This window comes from Enoplosus armatus, chromosome 21, assembly GCF_043641665.1.
Source record: "Enoplosus armatus isolate fEnoArm2 chromosome 21, fEnoArm2.hap1, whole genome shotgun sequence".
Lineage (NCBI taxonomy): Eukaryota > Metazoa > Chordata > Actinopteri > Centrarchiformes > Enoplosidae > Enoplosus > Enoplosus armatus.
Window position 1 is genome coordinate 11,438,306 of NC_092200.1, and position 17,388 is coordinate 11,455,693.

At 41.4% G+C, this 17,388-nt stretch overlaps 1 protein-coding gene across 1 annotated transcript in view; it reads left to right on the forward strand.

Annotated features, from left to right (window-relative positions):
* pola1 (polymerase (DNA directed), alpha 1) overlaps window positions 1–17,388 on the forward strand; it is a 50,055-nt gene that overhangs the window by 8,084 nt on the left and 24,583 nt on the right. Inside the window, 8 exon segments of the mRNA XM_070928066.1 lie at window positions 639–761; window positions 12,167–12,199; window positions 12,703–12,795; window positions 12,887–13,092; window positions 13,238–13,370; window positions 13,656–13,787; window positions 13,937–14,111; window positions 14,700–14,881. Coding sequence (XP_070784167.1) covers window positions 639–761; window positions 12,167–12,199; window positions 12,703–12,795; window positions 12,887–13,092; window positions 13,238–13,370; window positions 13,656–13,787; window positions 13,937–14,111; window positions 14,700–14,881 — 1,077 coding nt within the window.

Below are 17,388 nucleotides of genomic sequence, written 5' to 3' on the forward strand. Positions count from 1 at the left end.
CTTCTTCTCTGTCCATCTGTATGCTTACTACGTTCCAAACAGTCAATGTTTTGCTGAAGTATGTAAATAAATTGCTGTCATTCTTAAAAGCGTCGCAGCAAGTAGCATATTTATTTAACCATACCTTAGTGAAACGAGGACTGTTTGGATCATACTGAGCGTACAGATGGCCAGCAGTTGGGCATCTTTGAGTTCATTATATTATCTTCTGCTCTGAGCTAAGACAGATGCAAATAGCTGTTTAGTAGACACATTGATGCTGTGTGACAAAATGAACCATTTTCATTTAGATGAAAAGAGTAACGCCTGCATATACAGACTCCAAACCACAGATTTATTTAAATAGACAATGTTTCTATTCCAGTTGGATCTTAGGTCAAAATTGATTAAAGTGGTTACCACAAACTGGCTGACGCCAAGCCAGGCTCTATGATGACAGATTGTTAACCATCTATTCCACCCATGACGATGAACAATAGTCTTTCACCTGAGATATTCACAAAATTACGCTCTTTCTATTGTCAACCATTTTTATTTACCACTAAGACAACTTGTAAACTATCAAATATTCATAACCTGAATATGAATATGAAATCCTCAAATCTGTTAATCCTAATTTGAGTCTGTTTGTCCATCAGTATGACATCCGTCAGAAGGCTCTGAAGCTGACTGCTAACAGTATGTACGGCTGCCTGGGATTCAGCTACAGCCGCTTCTATGCCAAGCCACTTGCTGCCCTGGTCACACACAAGGGTAGAGAGGTGAGTCAAGCCCACATACTGGACATACACACATCTGTAGCCCAAAAGTTTTAGCTGTCGCATCCCTGACAGCGAATAGAGATCCAAATAAATGGAGCTAAAAGAAGCTTGTGGTTAAACTGAAGTGGCACATTAGCAGGCCATTCAAACACAGAGACGGATTAAATAATGAGGATGTCCTACAGTCCTTTTGTGATTTAGATTCTGGTCCTCAGAGTTACTTGAGTGCCAACAAAAGTACAATAGAAATGAAAATACTTTCATTTTCATCCACCAGAGGGCACTGCTACATCAAATTCCACATGGTGGAACACTCCTTCCACCATTCCATTTTCTTTCTTTCTATTTGTTTCCTCCTGTCTCACATTTGTCATCCTTTCTCTCCACAAAATTATCTCCTTCTCCGTCACCCTGTGCCCTTCCCGGTTCTAAATATGATTATTCCTTCAAGTTCATTTTATCAGAACAAGAGACCTGTTGTTGTTGTGTGTCTGTGTGTGTGTGTGTGTGATATCAATAGCTTTCTGTAAGTATTTTTTCCAGTTACAAAACGCCACAGGCACATACACGAAGCTCACACTCCCTCCATGTAAAGTCTGATTGAGTAACGACTTCTTTCAACACACACAAATGGAACAACATGGGCGTGCATGCTCAATAAATTGGTGCAAAGAGGCATGTGTGCTGCATGACATAAACGGCTAAATCTGGTATTGTAAGTGAACACCACACACACTCTCTCTCCCACCATGTCAGTGGTAGTACTCATGTTCATTTAATGAGCTCTAACAGTACACATCCTCAGCAGAGGCGTCGAGCTTTGCCTCAGGGGAGTCCTTCATTAAGATCCCCTTACACACTCATTGTGCTCCCTAATAGAGGGCAGGGCAGTAACTCAGTGTGTATGTGTGTGTGTGTGTTATTTTGTCAGTTCGTTTGTGCCTCCAGTCAAGCTCGTTGTTCGGCTGACAGCTACATTGTAAAAGGTGCACATTTGATTCGCTGAGACAGGTGGGAGTTTCTCTCCCTCCAGACTCGCTGCTTGTATCTTTGTCAACAGCCAGAGGTGGATGGGTTAATTACATTTTACCTCTTTCTGGCTTGATTTTATCCAGGAAGTGTCACTACTCTGAACCACGAAGTCAGCTACATTTCCATTGTCTGAAATGGTGACATTGCTGCACTTGTATGCAGGCATGTTAAACTGAATATTTGAGGATTAATTCAAGTACGTATTTCTGATAATTTAGGAGCCTTGAATAAACATAACAGAATCCGTGCCTCAGTCAAAAATCCCCCTACTTCTGAGGACTCAACAAACATGTAGCTAGTTAGCATTACACCACTTTAACCTTCCCTCAAAAACTGCTTGCTGAAGTAAACTTTTTAAAACTTTTAAAACAGCTCTTCTGACATCATCAAAGTGTTTTGTAGCCAAATGGTAGCAGTTTGGGTGCAAGTTATTCCAAATATTTAGGTCATTATCTCTTTATCTGGAAGTATTCTGCCACAGAGCTGTAGGGTGCACACTAAGCAGATTTTTGTCATTGAGGAAAATCAGGGAGATAATTAAACAAACATTTTCTATTTGGAGCCATGGTTGTTTAACAGTTGGATTATGCTGCGCAACCTTCCTACAACAGTAGTCAGGGAATATGCTGACATTTTGTTTGAGTGTTCATCGATCAAATAAAGAAATAAGACCATCTTTTGTAGAAAATTCTATAATGTACATAATACGATTTTAAATTACAAGAATTGAACATAGGAGCCATTAGTTAAAACATAAAATGTTAAAAGTAGTAGTTAGAAGAAGTTAAAAAATAATACAATACATCCAGGGTCATGTAATAGACTTCAATGTTTATGTGATTGGATTTTCAACGTAAATGCTGGATAAGAAGATATATTTTAAGTTTTTGTGAGAAACTGTCCAACTCAGTACAGATGCCCTCCAGTCCTCTCACCAGTTGTTACAGAAGTGAAGACTGTTGACTTCAAAGAGCTATTTCTCCAGAAAGCTTAAGCCTAGCCTAGGGAACAAATCAAAGACCAGTGTCAGAGTTAAAGAGGAAACCTTGAAGGAATGCGTCTTGTCTGTCACATCTGACACAGATTCAGGCAATCACATTCACTGGTTTGAAACCTGAAAGCCAAAGTCTATGCTAAAACTTAATAAGTCAAATAAGGGGGCTTTTATAATAGCTATAAATTGAGCAGTTAACATTGCTGCTGCATTTTGTATAATCTAAACAATAATTTTGTTTCTATATATATACCGAATTCTGGCCTGGAATAACCACCAGATTTATTTGTATTTTTATGGTTTCAGATCATTTAAAGCTACTCTTTAAGCCTACATTGCCTCCAGAGTTTTCTCAGCCTTCTGAAGTTACCCAGTGCGCTGAAGGAACAGGCAACAAATTGGATTATGTTTTATTAGATCTTTACTACATTAGTACATTGGCTACAGTAGGGACTGATATGACTGATTGGAGAGACGTGCATGAAAAAGGTCATCGGTCAGATCTGAACCCACAGTGTGCTGAGTACATAGCATGGACCTCAACTTGCTGAGGTAGCAGGAGATCTGCTCAATATTAGTGTTTTGTTTACTTTGTATCCATGATCCTCGGCACACCTATTTATACTGCAGGTTGTGTGTTGTGGGGGAGAGCATGGCATCAACACAACCAGGGAGTCCCACTGTAAATAAGATACTGTCAATAATGTTGTCATGGATAATTTAGTACTCTCCGAAATCTATATTTGGACATTTATTTGTGAAATATTCTGTTCAAAATCTTTGAATGAAAGTTAAGTTCAATATCTCAGGTGGTCAAACTGCACTCAGTTACCCACGACTGTCTAAAACTGAATTTAGAAATGTTATTACATTACAGAGAGTAATTTCAGCTGTTTTTTACTTTTAGCTGGACTGACTATACCAAAGTAAAGCCAGCTTCTATAAAAGCACAGGCTGTGGGTCATTTCTGACACTCTGGTTCAGGCAACAGTTTAAACAAAATGAAGCTGTTTTATTGAATTTGTATGGAACCCTAAAGTTAAATGACCATAAGCCAAGTAGTTCTTTCCGACTGCAGCAAGCCAGAAAGGCCAGCTGGCATTTATAGCAGGGATTCTAGTGTATTTGTGGATATTGCCGTTTGCACCCCCGCCCCCCATTTTAATCGTCACATTTGCACTCTACTTTCATATCATGATTTAGGAGGCTTTTTATTTTTGTAATTGTAACACGTACACTGACCACTCGTTCCGCAGTGTAAATACCACCCTCCCGCCCCTCAGCGCCTTCCCTTCATCTGTTTGGACGAGTGTGCGGGTGAATGTGCATGTGTTCTGTGTATTTATTGATTGGCTTAGCTCTCATCTTTCTCTCACTCTCGTTTTAAAATGAGGCCCAACCCCCTCCCCTGTGGCAGAACGGGTCAGGCCGGGGGCCACAGTGGTTTCTCAGCCCATGAGGGTGGGTTAGAGGGGGGATGACAGACCCTTGGCGGTGGCTCTTCTGATCAGACTTGCCAAGTTAAGAGGGGAAAACCCCCCTCTTAGCTCCCCTCCTGACTCTTGTGTGTGTTTCTTGAGTATGTCTTGCATCTATCAGTGTCTGCATGTATGTGTTGACGTACATGTGTCTATGCGTGTGTGTGCACAAGTGCTACTGGCCGAACTCTGCCCTTTGTCGGGGGACCATTTGTTGTGGCCCTACTCTGTCCTGGTATGTGTGGGTATTAAGGGGGGGATGATGGGTATTAAGAGGAAGGTGAAGGTTTAGGATTACACAGCCACAGATTGATGTCCCCCTCATCCCCTCAGCGTTATTTTGGGTTCTTTTGTATGTTCGCCAGAGAACAGTTGGGTGCACAGAAACCGATATATGAAACACAGACAACTTGTAATAGGCTGATAAATGCTTTTGTCATGCCAGGAAGACTTTTATTGTCCACCGACCACTGGCTGGTGGATCCCTGACTTCAGCTGACAAATAGAGAGAATTGCACTTAGAGAAAGGAGGATTTTCTGCAGACACTCTTGGAGATCAGAGATCAGTTGCAGGAAAAACTCTACAGCATTTGGCCGGTCGTTGGTGTTAATTTCCTGTGCTGGTGTTAATGTTGCTAGTCATAGCAAATAGAGAAGTGTCTGTTAACAGTCAAGGGCACCACAAAAGCTGCTTTGCCTTCCTCTTTGGTGTCTTTAAATGTTAGTAAGGACACAAAATGACTCAGTGTTTTTAGTTTTGCAACTTTTATTTAGAAAGCGTGTAAATCTTCACTTGTCTCTGAACAAAAACTCTATGTGTAAGTCCTCCTAATCGAGTGATGTTAACAACAGAGGCCGGTGGAAGCTGCTGATTGTTGCGGAACGACGATTGGTTTGATCTCTGACCCCTTTGCCAGCAAATCTGACAACCATTAGCAGGTGTGTATGTGTGTGTGTGTGTGTCTCAGGAGGGAGGACGACTCCCGAAAGCCATTCTGCTGTAATTGAGTCTCTGTCCTTGTGTTTAAAAACAGCCTGACAGGAGCTCGTAGTTGACATTATTGGGTGGCATGCAGAGTGAAGGATAGAAGCTGCCTTGGGTAACAGAACCGAGGGTGTGTAGAGGTCAAAGTTTGGTTTAGGTTAAACCTCTGTGTGTGCTTGTGTGTGAGGGTGCGTGTGCCTGTAATGAGTCTAAGTAAATATTGTTGCCCCTGGTGTCCCTCATTCAGGTTCTGTATCATTCCTCTTGTCTCAAGAATCACAAATCATTTCCCCGAATTAGGCATAGGAATACCTAAACCACCCTCATCATGTCTCGTGTGTATGTGTGTGTGTGTCGTGGCTGTGCGAGGAAATATTGTTGTCCCCATTTCTTTCATTCAGGATCTCAAATGCTGCTGTCTCAGAATCACCGGGTTCAGTTTTACATTTCCCCGAATTAGACGTAAGAATACATAAGCCTGTCACACATGTGTGTGTGTGTGTGTGTGTGTGTGTGTGTGTGTGTGTGTTGTGTGTCAGCCCATGCATGTAAAGCATGCCCATGTCTGGGGAAATGAGGCCTGCATGTTTCCATGGTCTTAAAGAGCTGGCTTTACTCCTGATAGGAGTGGACTTAACAAATAGTCACATGGGAGCAGCGCTGCTATTTTGGCTACAATAGCTTGTCTGTGAGGGCTGACAGTGGACAGGACAAGGTTTCAGAATCCAAACTGCGACTTTAGTAACACCTACTAATGAGGCCATGTGAGACCGGGCTAATGGCAGGGATTATAATTTATTAGGGATTGATCTGACATATGGTGTCTTTATCAGGGCCACTGATGGAGTTGTAAATGAGAGGATAATTAGTTCAGGGTTTCAGCTGACTTGGCGAGTAGGTGATACATATGTTTTTGTTCTATTGAAACCTCAACATTTCTTGATTTATGACCTAATGAACGTGATCCTCTAATCAACTTCACTGCATCGTTGCGATGATAAGGCATCAGCAAAATGACATCATGTAGCTGTTGGTTTCCTGCTGTTTATAATTAGACAATTGTCAGAAAATTAATCAATGACTGTTTCTATTATTGATACATTTTTTGTTATTTGAAACGAATATTTTACCATAACTTTAATGTTTTTCTATTCTTGGTAACTACAAGTCTAGTCAGTTCTCTGATCTTATTTGACAGTTTTAACTGACTGAATTGTACAACAATATCTCTCTGCTTGGTCATTGGCTTGGTATTTGATTTATGATCCCAAGTGGCAATATACTTTTACTTTGACTTTAGGGCAAGTAGAAAGGTGGAAGAAATCTAAACCTGCAATAACATATTTTTTGGCCAACTGGGAGTCATTTTCAGTTGCTTATTTAAACATCCATCAGTTACGGAGCAACATTCATTTGGAGTCATGTTTGTGTCCACCTGATGAATGTAAGTCCAATATTCTCTCTCTTTTAGCTCTGTTTTTGGTCTCTACCAACTCCAGAGGGAAATATCTGCCCCTTTAGCTGCTAAATGCTCCACTATGTTCACCAGCTAGTCGCTAACTGTGTCTGTGTACCGTTTGATGCTGAGCAGGTAGTGTACAGTGAGTTTTTGGAGCTTTTTCGCAAAAAAATAGTGCGAGTGAACCAAAACAGTGAGGATGGCGAAACAATGAGCTGAAACCTGCTGTAAATCTCCATGAAGCCAAAACCTACTGAAATAAAAGTTCAATCACGAGCGACCCCTTTCACATTTTTCATTCGATACATTATTATAAAATTATTTATAGACGCTTTAAAGTTCAGTTAGAAATATATTTATACAAATTTGACCTGACTCAGTGTATGAGATTGACGCTGATGAAGCTGATGTGTCATGACAAACTGTCTACTGTCTGCTCTCTCAAATATCACATTTTAATGAGCCCTTTTGACTCTCTACACGTACGTTACTTATTTGCCTGACAACATTTTAAGAATTAATTGGAGACTACTTTGGCTGCGCCTGGGGTGAAGTGACGCATCAGTATGTGTCCTTTCCAGCTATTAAAGTACCATATTCTTAATTGACCACACAGCGGGAGGATTGTTGTCATTGCAGAGTTATTTTCGATGAACGCCAGCGTTTGTGATCTCAGCCGGTTGTATTAAATCAGACGCAGCTTTACAACAGATTGACCCTCCCAGCAGCAGACATGAGAACACAGCTATGGCATCTGCCAGGACAGGTGTGTGTGTGTGTGTGTGTGTGTGTGTGTGTGTGTGTGTGTGTGTGTGTGTGTGTGTGTGTGTGTGTGTGTGTGTGTGTGTGTGTGTGTGTGTGTGTGTGTGTGTGTATTCTTGCATGCAAGTGAAATCATTTTAGTGAAAGAAGGATTTTCACTCTGTGTGTGTATGGACATGTATGCACATGAGAGCTCACACTAGCAGAAGAGAAACTCTTAATCTTTTATGCATTTTTGTGTGTGAGATTGTGTTAGTGAAAGAGGGGGTGTGTGTACACGCATACTCATGCCCCTTGTGTACGTGTTGTGCCTACAAGGCCCCCCCCCCCAGCTCTGACAGTGGTGTGTTCCTCCACAGGTGCTATTTCAGTCGGCCGACTGTCATCCCAAAATGCTTTTCAGCTGAGTGCTTTTCAAAACAATCGTCACTGGTGCCCCAGGCTCTTTTTACAAGGGCCCTCTGCCGCACTGAGGTTTAACATGCTGCATCTGATCTGCTGATCAGCGGAGGGGTGTATGTTGCATGTGTGTGTGTAGATGGGTTCAGAATGAATTGAGGGTGGGACTTGGATGCCCTTTAGATGAGCAAGCAACTTTGTTCATTTGTCTACTTACCATTCTGTCTGAAAGGAAGCAATAAAGATAATACAGTCTATAAACCATTTGTCACTCAACCAGTGCACGCCAGTTAAGACCCATATTCCTATTTAAAATGACAGGCTGGCGAAAGACAAAAGATATTTTGAAGAGGAGGCGGGGAAGTGGATTGAAATACAGAATACATGAGAGGGACATGACAACAAGACACATGAATCCCTAATAGATAAGGCCAACAAATAGCTGAGCAACAGCTGGGAAAAGGCGGATATCACAACAAGGCTGAACCACTCATCAATTAGCATGACAGGGTGCAATAACACTCTGCTGATAGGTACAACTCATGTGCAGACACACAGGTGCACATGAAAAGACATGAGACATTGTTAAAGCACTAAATTAAAAAGGAAAACTCAAGTCAAAGACAGTGGTGCAGGTTTTACAGTGAGCTTTAAGGACTGGGTATTAAAAAGTGTTAATGGTATTGTGTTTTCCAACTTAATAGCTGTTCTGAAAATCTTAATCTTGATTTGGGTTTATTCAACTGCACTAGTCAGCTGGACCAGATTTGTTTTTCGTCATGGACCTGTGCTCCTGTAGTTGTCTCCCTCGATCACTTCATGGCAGCTTTGAGTGTTACAGACTACGGTAGCACCACTTAACCCAACTACATCTTTTAGCAACATTGGCAGGGTCAGGCGCCCTGAAGTCTGCGTCCTCATGTCTCAAGGCAGATTGTTGGGTACATTATGTTTTTAAAAATGGGGAGTACAAAGAGAAAGTGTTACCTGTAAGCTGTGCAGGGTTTAAAAAGCTGCAGGGACATAAGAACTCTACACAGAACCAAATCTGGTGGGTCTGAAAGAGCTGCGGACTGCATTGCCTTGAAGCTTGAAGTAGTTAATAGAAAAGTGTATGCATACAAGGCATGCCATCTCATTTGACCTCTGAACCTCCTTGACCTCTTACAGCCCAAAGAATGCAAACTCACCTATATTGTGGCCTGAAAAGGAAGGTTGGGGTGGGATACTGAGTACGAGTGTAAAAATTCAGTCTTTTCTACCCATAAATCTTCTGTCCTGATCCCTCACTCTACGGGAGCACTTCACTCACGCCAGTGAGCTGCTCAATCACTGTCCAGTCTAATTACACTGTATTAACACCAAGGAGCCGAGAAGTGGCAGGAACATAAGAAGATTGAGTGTTGTTTTACGGTGTGAGAAATAGTAATTGGGGAGATTTTAACAGATTTTATAAAGTTAGAAAGAGTAGAAAATAGGGCAAATAGGAGATTGGCCTTGACTCATTGTAGATATCAAACTATTAAAATTGGACATGGCGAAGATTGTCTGACTGTTTTCAAATGTCTTGTTTTGTCCCTCCACCACTTCAAAACCCAAAGATCATAGAAGAGTAGGAAAACAAGAAGATATTGACATTTGACAAGCTGGAACCAGTGAATTTTTGTTAAAAGAAAATTAATAAAATGATCCAACGATTGTCAAAATGGTTGTAGATTCATTTTGTCTATCAACTAATTGATTAAAAGCCTAATTGTTGCAGTTCTACGTCATTCCCTTTTGGATAATCTAGTTGGTTGTATTTCTGAAGGAAAGACACAGTATCAGGATAACGTTAGTAATACGAGTCCTCTGTCAAGCTTTTTCAGTTGTTTGCTCCAGTATGAGCGGCATGCATGGTGGTGACTAGTGTAGTCATCAGAGGTAAGACATGCACACACACTCTTTTTTACCCCCTGGTATGTTTGCATTGGTCTATATAGTATGTGTGTGTTGGTATGTGTTTAAAGATGAGCGCTCACACACACACACACACACACTGTCAGTTGCACACTTTGCATCATGGTCAAACGACTCGTCTTTCACGCTACTCATTCCTCAGAGCAGTCTGTCCTGCTGGAAGTGACAGCATATGGAAAACCTGTCTAAATGAGTCCACACATCAATTACATCAACACATTCTCACCTCGCTCTCCTCCCCACCCCACCCCCCCCCCCTTGCCTCCCTTTTCCTTCTCCCCCATCTTTCCCACATCTCTCTATTCATCACTTCTCTGCCCTTTTCCTTCTGTCTATTCTGTGATCATTTCAGCCTCCACTTCTGTCTCCTCTTTCAGCGCTTCTCTCTTGCTGTTTTATTATGGTGAAAAGTGTTAATGAAGAGTCCATAGCTTATAATACAGGCTACATTTTAATGTTTAAAGTTTATTAACATTAAGAGATTGTTTTGTTTTGAGGTGGCTCTCCATTCAGTATCTGTATCAGCGTACCCTAGTTCTTATACTTCTGATGTCCCTGAAATCTTTGCTTCTTTGGGAAAATACTTTTCTTCACCTCCCCCAACAAGAAGAAAAAGCCTCCCAAAAATTGGCCAGTACATTAGCTTGGCTCTCTGCTCAGTCAGGCCCAGACAACAGTGCTGCGCTGCTTCGGGTTTTGTTTCTAATGACTCAATTATGCTCAGCCATCTTGGCCCCAATTTCACCAGTTTAACAACATGCTGTCATGTGTGTTTCAGGAGAAATTTTAACCAAACATTAGACTGTTGAGCGCAGACACAGCTGAAGGTCCGTGCTCAAGAGTTCCTCAGTGGCGTTTGTTTTAGGGACAGAAGATGTCCTGTTCAGTATCTATACCCTGATTTTCCCAACCTGATATTTACTGTACTGTATATCTGCAACCCTTGTGTTAGTGTCCTGCTTTACTTTAGACTCCAGCCTTTCTGAGTTGAAGCCTTTGATTATAGTTCATGTTCAGAATTTTTTTCAAATGTGTGTAATTTTAAAAAGGAAGCCAGTGACGCTTTATCTCTCTCAACAATGTTCATTTCTTAAAGTAAATAAACTAAATAACCTACTCTACACTCACTAAATGCAATTGAGTTTAAAAGTTAATTCTTTCATGACTTGAAGGATTTTATGCCACAGAAATTGATTGAAATTCTTCTTTTTGGAGGTGATGAAAATGTCTCAAAACTTGTCATGTAGAGTTTTGTTCTGAATATTTATCTACCTGCACACTCAATGTGTGACTTGTTTCATCTTCCTCTTTCTCTCCCTTTCCTCGTCCCTCCTAAACTAGCACAGACAGGCTGCTCATGTTGTCTGCATTAAAGCTTAGCAGCACAATTTAGTGCCTATGTGCTTAGGCCAAGATGTGTGTGTTTGTGGTGAGACCTTGACCTTGACTGCAGCCCCTATTGGAGGAGGCTGTCCTGTGAATGATTCAAAACTCTCCCCGCTGTACACTGGTATGTAGCAGTCCATAAAGCATGCTTAAGTCCCACTCTGGTTTCAGGGAGTGGGACCACCCGCCCCCTCCCAATCCTGCTGCCGCCCGACCCCGCCCCTTCCTCACACTCTGAAATAGCCACGTCCTTGTCCCCAGTGTGAGTCGGGGTGTGTATATATGTGACCGTGGTTGATTGAGGAGCAGATTGCTGGTGACAGGTCACACTGCGTTCCGTCCCTCCGACCCCCCAGATTAGCCACCCGGAGCCCCCACCTTGCCCTCCCCTCCTCTGGGCCCCCACCTGTTGGGATCCCTCTGCTGCTCGGATCTCTCCCTCTTACGCACGCAGGCACGCACACACACACACACACACACACACACACGCACGCACACACAGTGGACAACCTGCGTTAACAGAATTTTCTTATTTGGCCGTCACTCACTCTGCGGGTGATAAAGGCCATTACGAGTCATTAAGGTGTGTGTGTGTGTGTGTGTGTGTGTGTGTGTGTGTGTGTGTGTGTGTGTGTGTGTGTGTGTGTGTGTGTGTGTGTGTGTGTGTGTGTGTGTTGCCCGGCTGGGAGGTGTGTGGGTTGAAAAGACGCCTGTCACAGCACGCTCTCATAATTGCCCTCTTAGCCAATTATCCCCCATTTAAAAGCAAGTCACCTGCTCTGCTCCCATGTCCACACAAATGCACGTACACACACACACACCACACACACAGACAGAATAAATAACATAGAAACTTAATGTTTAATCATTGTTTGTGTTGTACGTGTTGTAATGCTTTCTGTTGTTTGTGTCAGTCCCCATTCATACTGTTGGGTCTGCTTTCTCCTTCAGATTCTGATGCACACCAAAGACATGGTTCAGAAGGTGGGTTTTTAACATGCGTTTGTTTGTTTGTTTGCCCTGATCAGTTAATATAATTCAAATCTTGTCAAGGAAAATGTATTTTCTATCATGAAGGAAAATAAGAATATTATGATTTTGCTTATAATGGAAAATATTAAACTACTATAATAGCAATATAGTATTTTTAAATAGTGATATAAGAAATATAAGGCAGTGTAAAATAAATGGGTGTTAAATATGTTACTGCTTCTTTATACTAGTACTCCCATAGTAGTAGTAATAATAATGATAAAGCTGGTAATATATATATTTCCAGATTGAACTGTGGGCTAATCGATCTCTTGAACTTCTGGTTAGGTATCATTGATGTTTTCATTTTGAATTGATAGGATTCAGACAATTTATAAAGTCACATTTAGTGTTGTAAGAGATAGTATTTCCATTTCTTCAATATATTTGGTTTATTGTAGCCCTAATTGGAAACTAATTGTCTTCTGTTCTGTTCTTTTCTTTGTGTGACTAAGATGAATCTGGAAGTCATCTACGGAGATACTGACTCCATTATGATCAACACCAACAGCAGGTCTCTGGAAGAAGTCTTCAAACTTGGCAATAAGGTGTGCAGTAGACGAGTTGTATATTCCTTTTCTTCTGTTGTTTCGATATTTGACATTTTCACAAAATGCATGTGTGTTTTATTACTTCTAGGTGAAGGCAGAAGTAAACAAGCTCTACAAACTGCTGGAGATCGACATTGACGGTGTGTTTAAGTCACTTTTACTGCTGAAGAAGAAGAAATATGCTGCCTTGGTGGTGGAGAACCATGGCGAAGGACGATACAGTGTCAAGCAGGAGCTCAAAGGCTTGGACATTGTCCGCAGAGATTGGTGTGACCTGGCCAAGGAATGTGGCAAGTACGTTAGCTAAACCCTTTTACAATGTTAACATATATCAGACATTGCAAAGGACATCAAATGTACTGCTTTCTAAAGATAAAGAATACCTTTTTAAGTTCTTGTTATGCATGATAAAATGTGTTCATCCACTCTGTTCTTGCAGCTACGTGATCGGTCAGATCTTGTCGGACCAGAATCGCGATGTCATTGTGGAGAACATCCAGAAACACCTGGTGGAGGTGGGAGAGAAAGTAGCAGATGGAACCATACCACTCAACCAGTATGAGATACATAAGGTGAGAACACGGCTGTATGTGTGTACATTTCCCCTCCTGAATAGAAAAGCAACCAGCTGTCATTGCGTACAGCTGCAGTTGACATGTACAGTGAACTGATGCATACGTAATAGAATACTAAAGCACAAGAAACTCAAGTGGGGAAACATGTAGAGACAAACCAGCACACCCTATGTGAGGCTCTGGAAGATGTTTACTGCGTTTATGTCTTTATCTGGTTTATTCTATTGTATTTGACTAATATTACCCGTCTGTTCATTGTTGCTCTCTTTCTCTTTCCTCCAGGCTCTGACTAAAGATCCTCAGGACTATCCAGATAAGAAGAGCCTCCCTCACGTCCATGTGGCTCTATGGATCAACTCTCAGGGCGGTCGGCGGGTCAAAGCTGGAGATACAGTCTCTTACATCATCTGCAAGGTGTGTGTACATGAGAGAAACAAAAATATCATCTCTTGAGACACTGGTCCTCTAGTCATTTTAGATTATATATACCAATGTAAGAACCTTGTAGTGTACGATCCTATAGTATAAAGACAACTACTGTATGTCTTTTCTCTCTCCCCTAGGACGGCTCCACGCTGGCAGCCAGTCAGAGAGCCTATGCTCTAGAGCAGCTCCAAAAGCAGGAGGGTCTCAGTCTGGACAATCATTACTACCTTGCCCAGCAGATTCACCCTGTGGTGTCCCGCATCTGTGACCCCATCGAGGGCATCGACAGCGTGCTCATAGCCACATGGCTGGGTAAGTGAATGACTGTAGAGGACTAGTTTTGTTGAGAGTGGGTGGCCCAACGTCATTCTGGTGTTAAATGATGACTTGAAGAATTTCAGGTTACCCTAAAAATCATATGTTCAATGAAAGCATTTAATTAGAATTAAATGAGTGAAGGATTTTTAATAGGTGTTGACATCAACTTGCATAACACTTGGGATTAAAGTCTCATTTGCCCTTTAAAGACATAATATTTTATAAATAAACACTCACCATGAGGTATTTGTGGGGCACAGCTTACTTTGAGTGATAGTACTAATCCTTCTTTATGTGTGTGTGTTCATGTGTATGTGTCATAATTCCTGTTTTATAGTCTGTTGACAGCTGAGGCAGCCAAACATAGAAAAGTTGTCACACCTAATATCACAACAGTCTAATAAAAGTACAAAATAGATGTTTCATTGTTGTCTAATAGTCATAAAATTAAGTGGTTTGGATGGAAAATTCCAAATTATTTGTGCCTGCTCTGCTCCGTCTGTTTAAACATTTGTTCTAATTATTGTAGATCAATATAAAAAAGAAATGCGACAAGAGAAAACAATCTTTTGTTCATGCCAGGACTGGACCCAAGTCAGTTCCGGGCTCAGCAACAGTACCAGAGGGAGGAGGAGGCCGATGGCATGCTGGGAGCTCCGGTCCAGCTGACCGACGAGGAGCGCTACAAAGACTGTGAGAGGTTCACCTTCACCTGCCCTCAATGTGGCACCGACAACATCTACGACAGCGTCTTTGAAGGAGCGGTGAGCAGATGCACACAGTGTTGGCTCTCAAAAGCGCCTTCTTATTAATCATCATCTGTGTTTTTACGTGATTCCTATGGCCATGGAGAAAGTATAACATCTTAAAATTGTGGGGGTTTTTTTGCTTATAAAAAGTTCTAATATTCACGTGAAGCATGCAGCTGCAAGATTTAACAAATATTCTGTGATCGATTGCTCATGGAAAAGTTTCTAAAAGGTTGATTTAGCCCAAATGTGTCAATGCACTATTAATTCTACACTTAATAGCTTATCCATCGTCTTCAAAAGATTTGGCCTGTCATCGTAGTCATTCATTTGTCTAAAAACCCAGACTAGTTCTTGGGTGGATTTGCAGTTGGAAAGAGATCTAAATTATAGTCTCTGCAAACGCTTTTCTCCAAGAGGAATGAATAATATGTGCAATCCAACACCAGAGTTTATGTTATCCCAAAGGAAACTTTGCCAAAACGGCTCCAGATGATCTTCTGTCCAAGAGTCTTCTTTGGATCTGAGGGCTGCCAGTCCATTAGGTACACCTAGCTAAAATGAATGCAGTGTAATCCAATACAGAGATAAATGGGCTGGACAAAATAATAGAAACACCTGTCAGTATAATGCAATACAATTAAACAGCACCACAAACTAAATCTTCCAAAATGAACATACAGTTGAAATCAACACCTCTGTAAAACAAATTATAAGCTTCATGAAGGGAGGATTTATTGAAGTCTGTTGTATTAGACTGCATCAGTTTTACCTAGGTGTACCTAATAAACTGGCAACTGAGTGTATATTAAACCTATGTAACTCGTGCTGCAGCAGAAGAAGAAGTTATGGAGTCAGAGATGTTCTTATGTGCAGCTCACAAAACATCACAGAGATACTAAGAAAGACCGAAATGAAAAAAAGACAATTGCTTTTATCACTACTGGTGTAATGGATTAATCGGTAGATACACTAATAAAGAGTCTGAGAGTGGAAGAATGGAAGAATGGTGTTTCCGAAGGCATTTCAGTCAAACTTCCTGTGAAGGATTCATGCTTTAGTCATCCTCCATATTGTGTCTCTGTCTGTATTTTTAGACAGCTGTCTGGCTCCAATAAGGACTCTGTTTTCATTGGCATAGTTTGGACTCCACAACTTGAAAAGCCTTCCCTTAACCCCCGCTGCTCTATGGACACACACACACACACACACTGATCTCCTACCATTTGTCAGGCCAAGGTCGTGTGTGTGTGTTTGTGTGTGTTATCTGCTTCTAATGAGGAGCAGGGCACACAGCTTTTTCTTGTCTGAAAGAGACTAATAAAAGTGACAACACTCTGTCCTTCGCTGGCAGAGAGACCTTGCATTAAATTAAAAATAGGAGTTTTTTTTTACACGCACTCCATAAAGGTTGATATCATTACACAGCAGATACACTGGTAGGTTTTACTGAGAGGCATACACACTTGCACAGGAAACACCAGAAAAGTTAATCAATTGCTTTGCACATAAAAAAAAGAAAAGACCTCCTTTCTACTTTGATGTTTTAACTGTAGTATATGGTCCTGAAATGTTGGTGCTGTCAGAATAATTTGAAACTTTAGACTAAACTAGCCAGGATTCGTCTGATTACTGGTGTTAATTTTCCGCCATGCGTCAGAGGCCGCTATGCACGCACACACACAGAAACTGATAAGACAGGAAGTTAATTAGGGTGGCGAACATGGTCTAACAGCTCAGTGAGAGGGGAGGACAGATGGGCCTTGACTCCACCACTGACACAGAGCCAGAGATGGTAGGAGGAGGCGGTGATGGATGATAGAGGACAGACAGAGGAGGAAAGTTGTTTGATGGGGTTTGCGGGAGAGGGGGGATGAAAAGATTAACTGTGGAGGGGAGAAAAAATGCTGGATAGAGCTTCAGGGATTTCCCTGAGTTCGGTTTTAATAGAGCGTTGGATATCCCACATCGGGCAGTTAAATCAACACGCTGTGAAAGCTGCACATTATCAGACCAGAACATGAATGAAAACAGTCAGGGTAGACACTTGACATTGTAAATTGTTTTACAGTTTTGTAGAAGTGCAGATATGAGGTGGTATGGAGGAGTGATGAGAGTTAAAAGATACTTGGATTGCAGCTTTTCTCATAAGTTTCACACAAACACAAGACAGAAACTACTCTGGGCGTTTCATTTTTTCATTTAATTGCTCGGCTGTGAAATAACTGGCAAGTAAGTGTTGTATAATTTTTATTTTTATAGATACAACTTGTTCGGGAGGGAGAATTCTTTTATCAAAATGAAGTTTGGAATGAAACAAGTGAGATAAAAGAGTCTGAGGGGAGGAGAGATCATAAAGAGAGAGAGACGAAGAAGGGAGATTGCTTTTATCCAGAGCCGGCAGGAAAGAAAAAACATTAAGAAGAGGAAAGAGGAGAGGAGGATAGACTGAGATGGAGAGGGTTAATGTGTGTAGCTGCGTATTAGGGGAGTTAAATGAGTTGACTGACTTGAACTGGCAT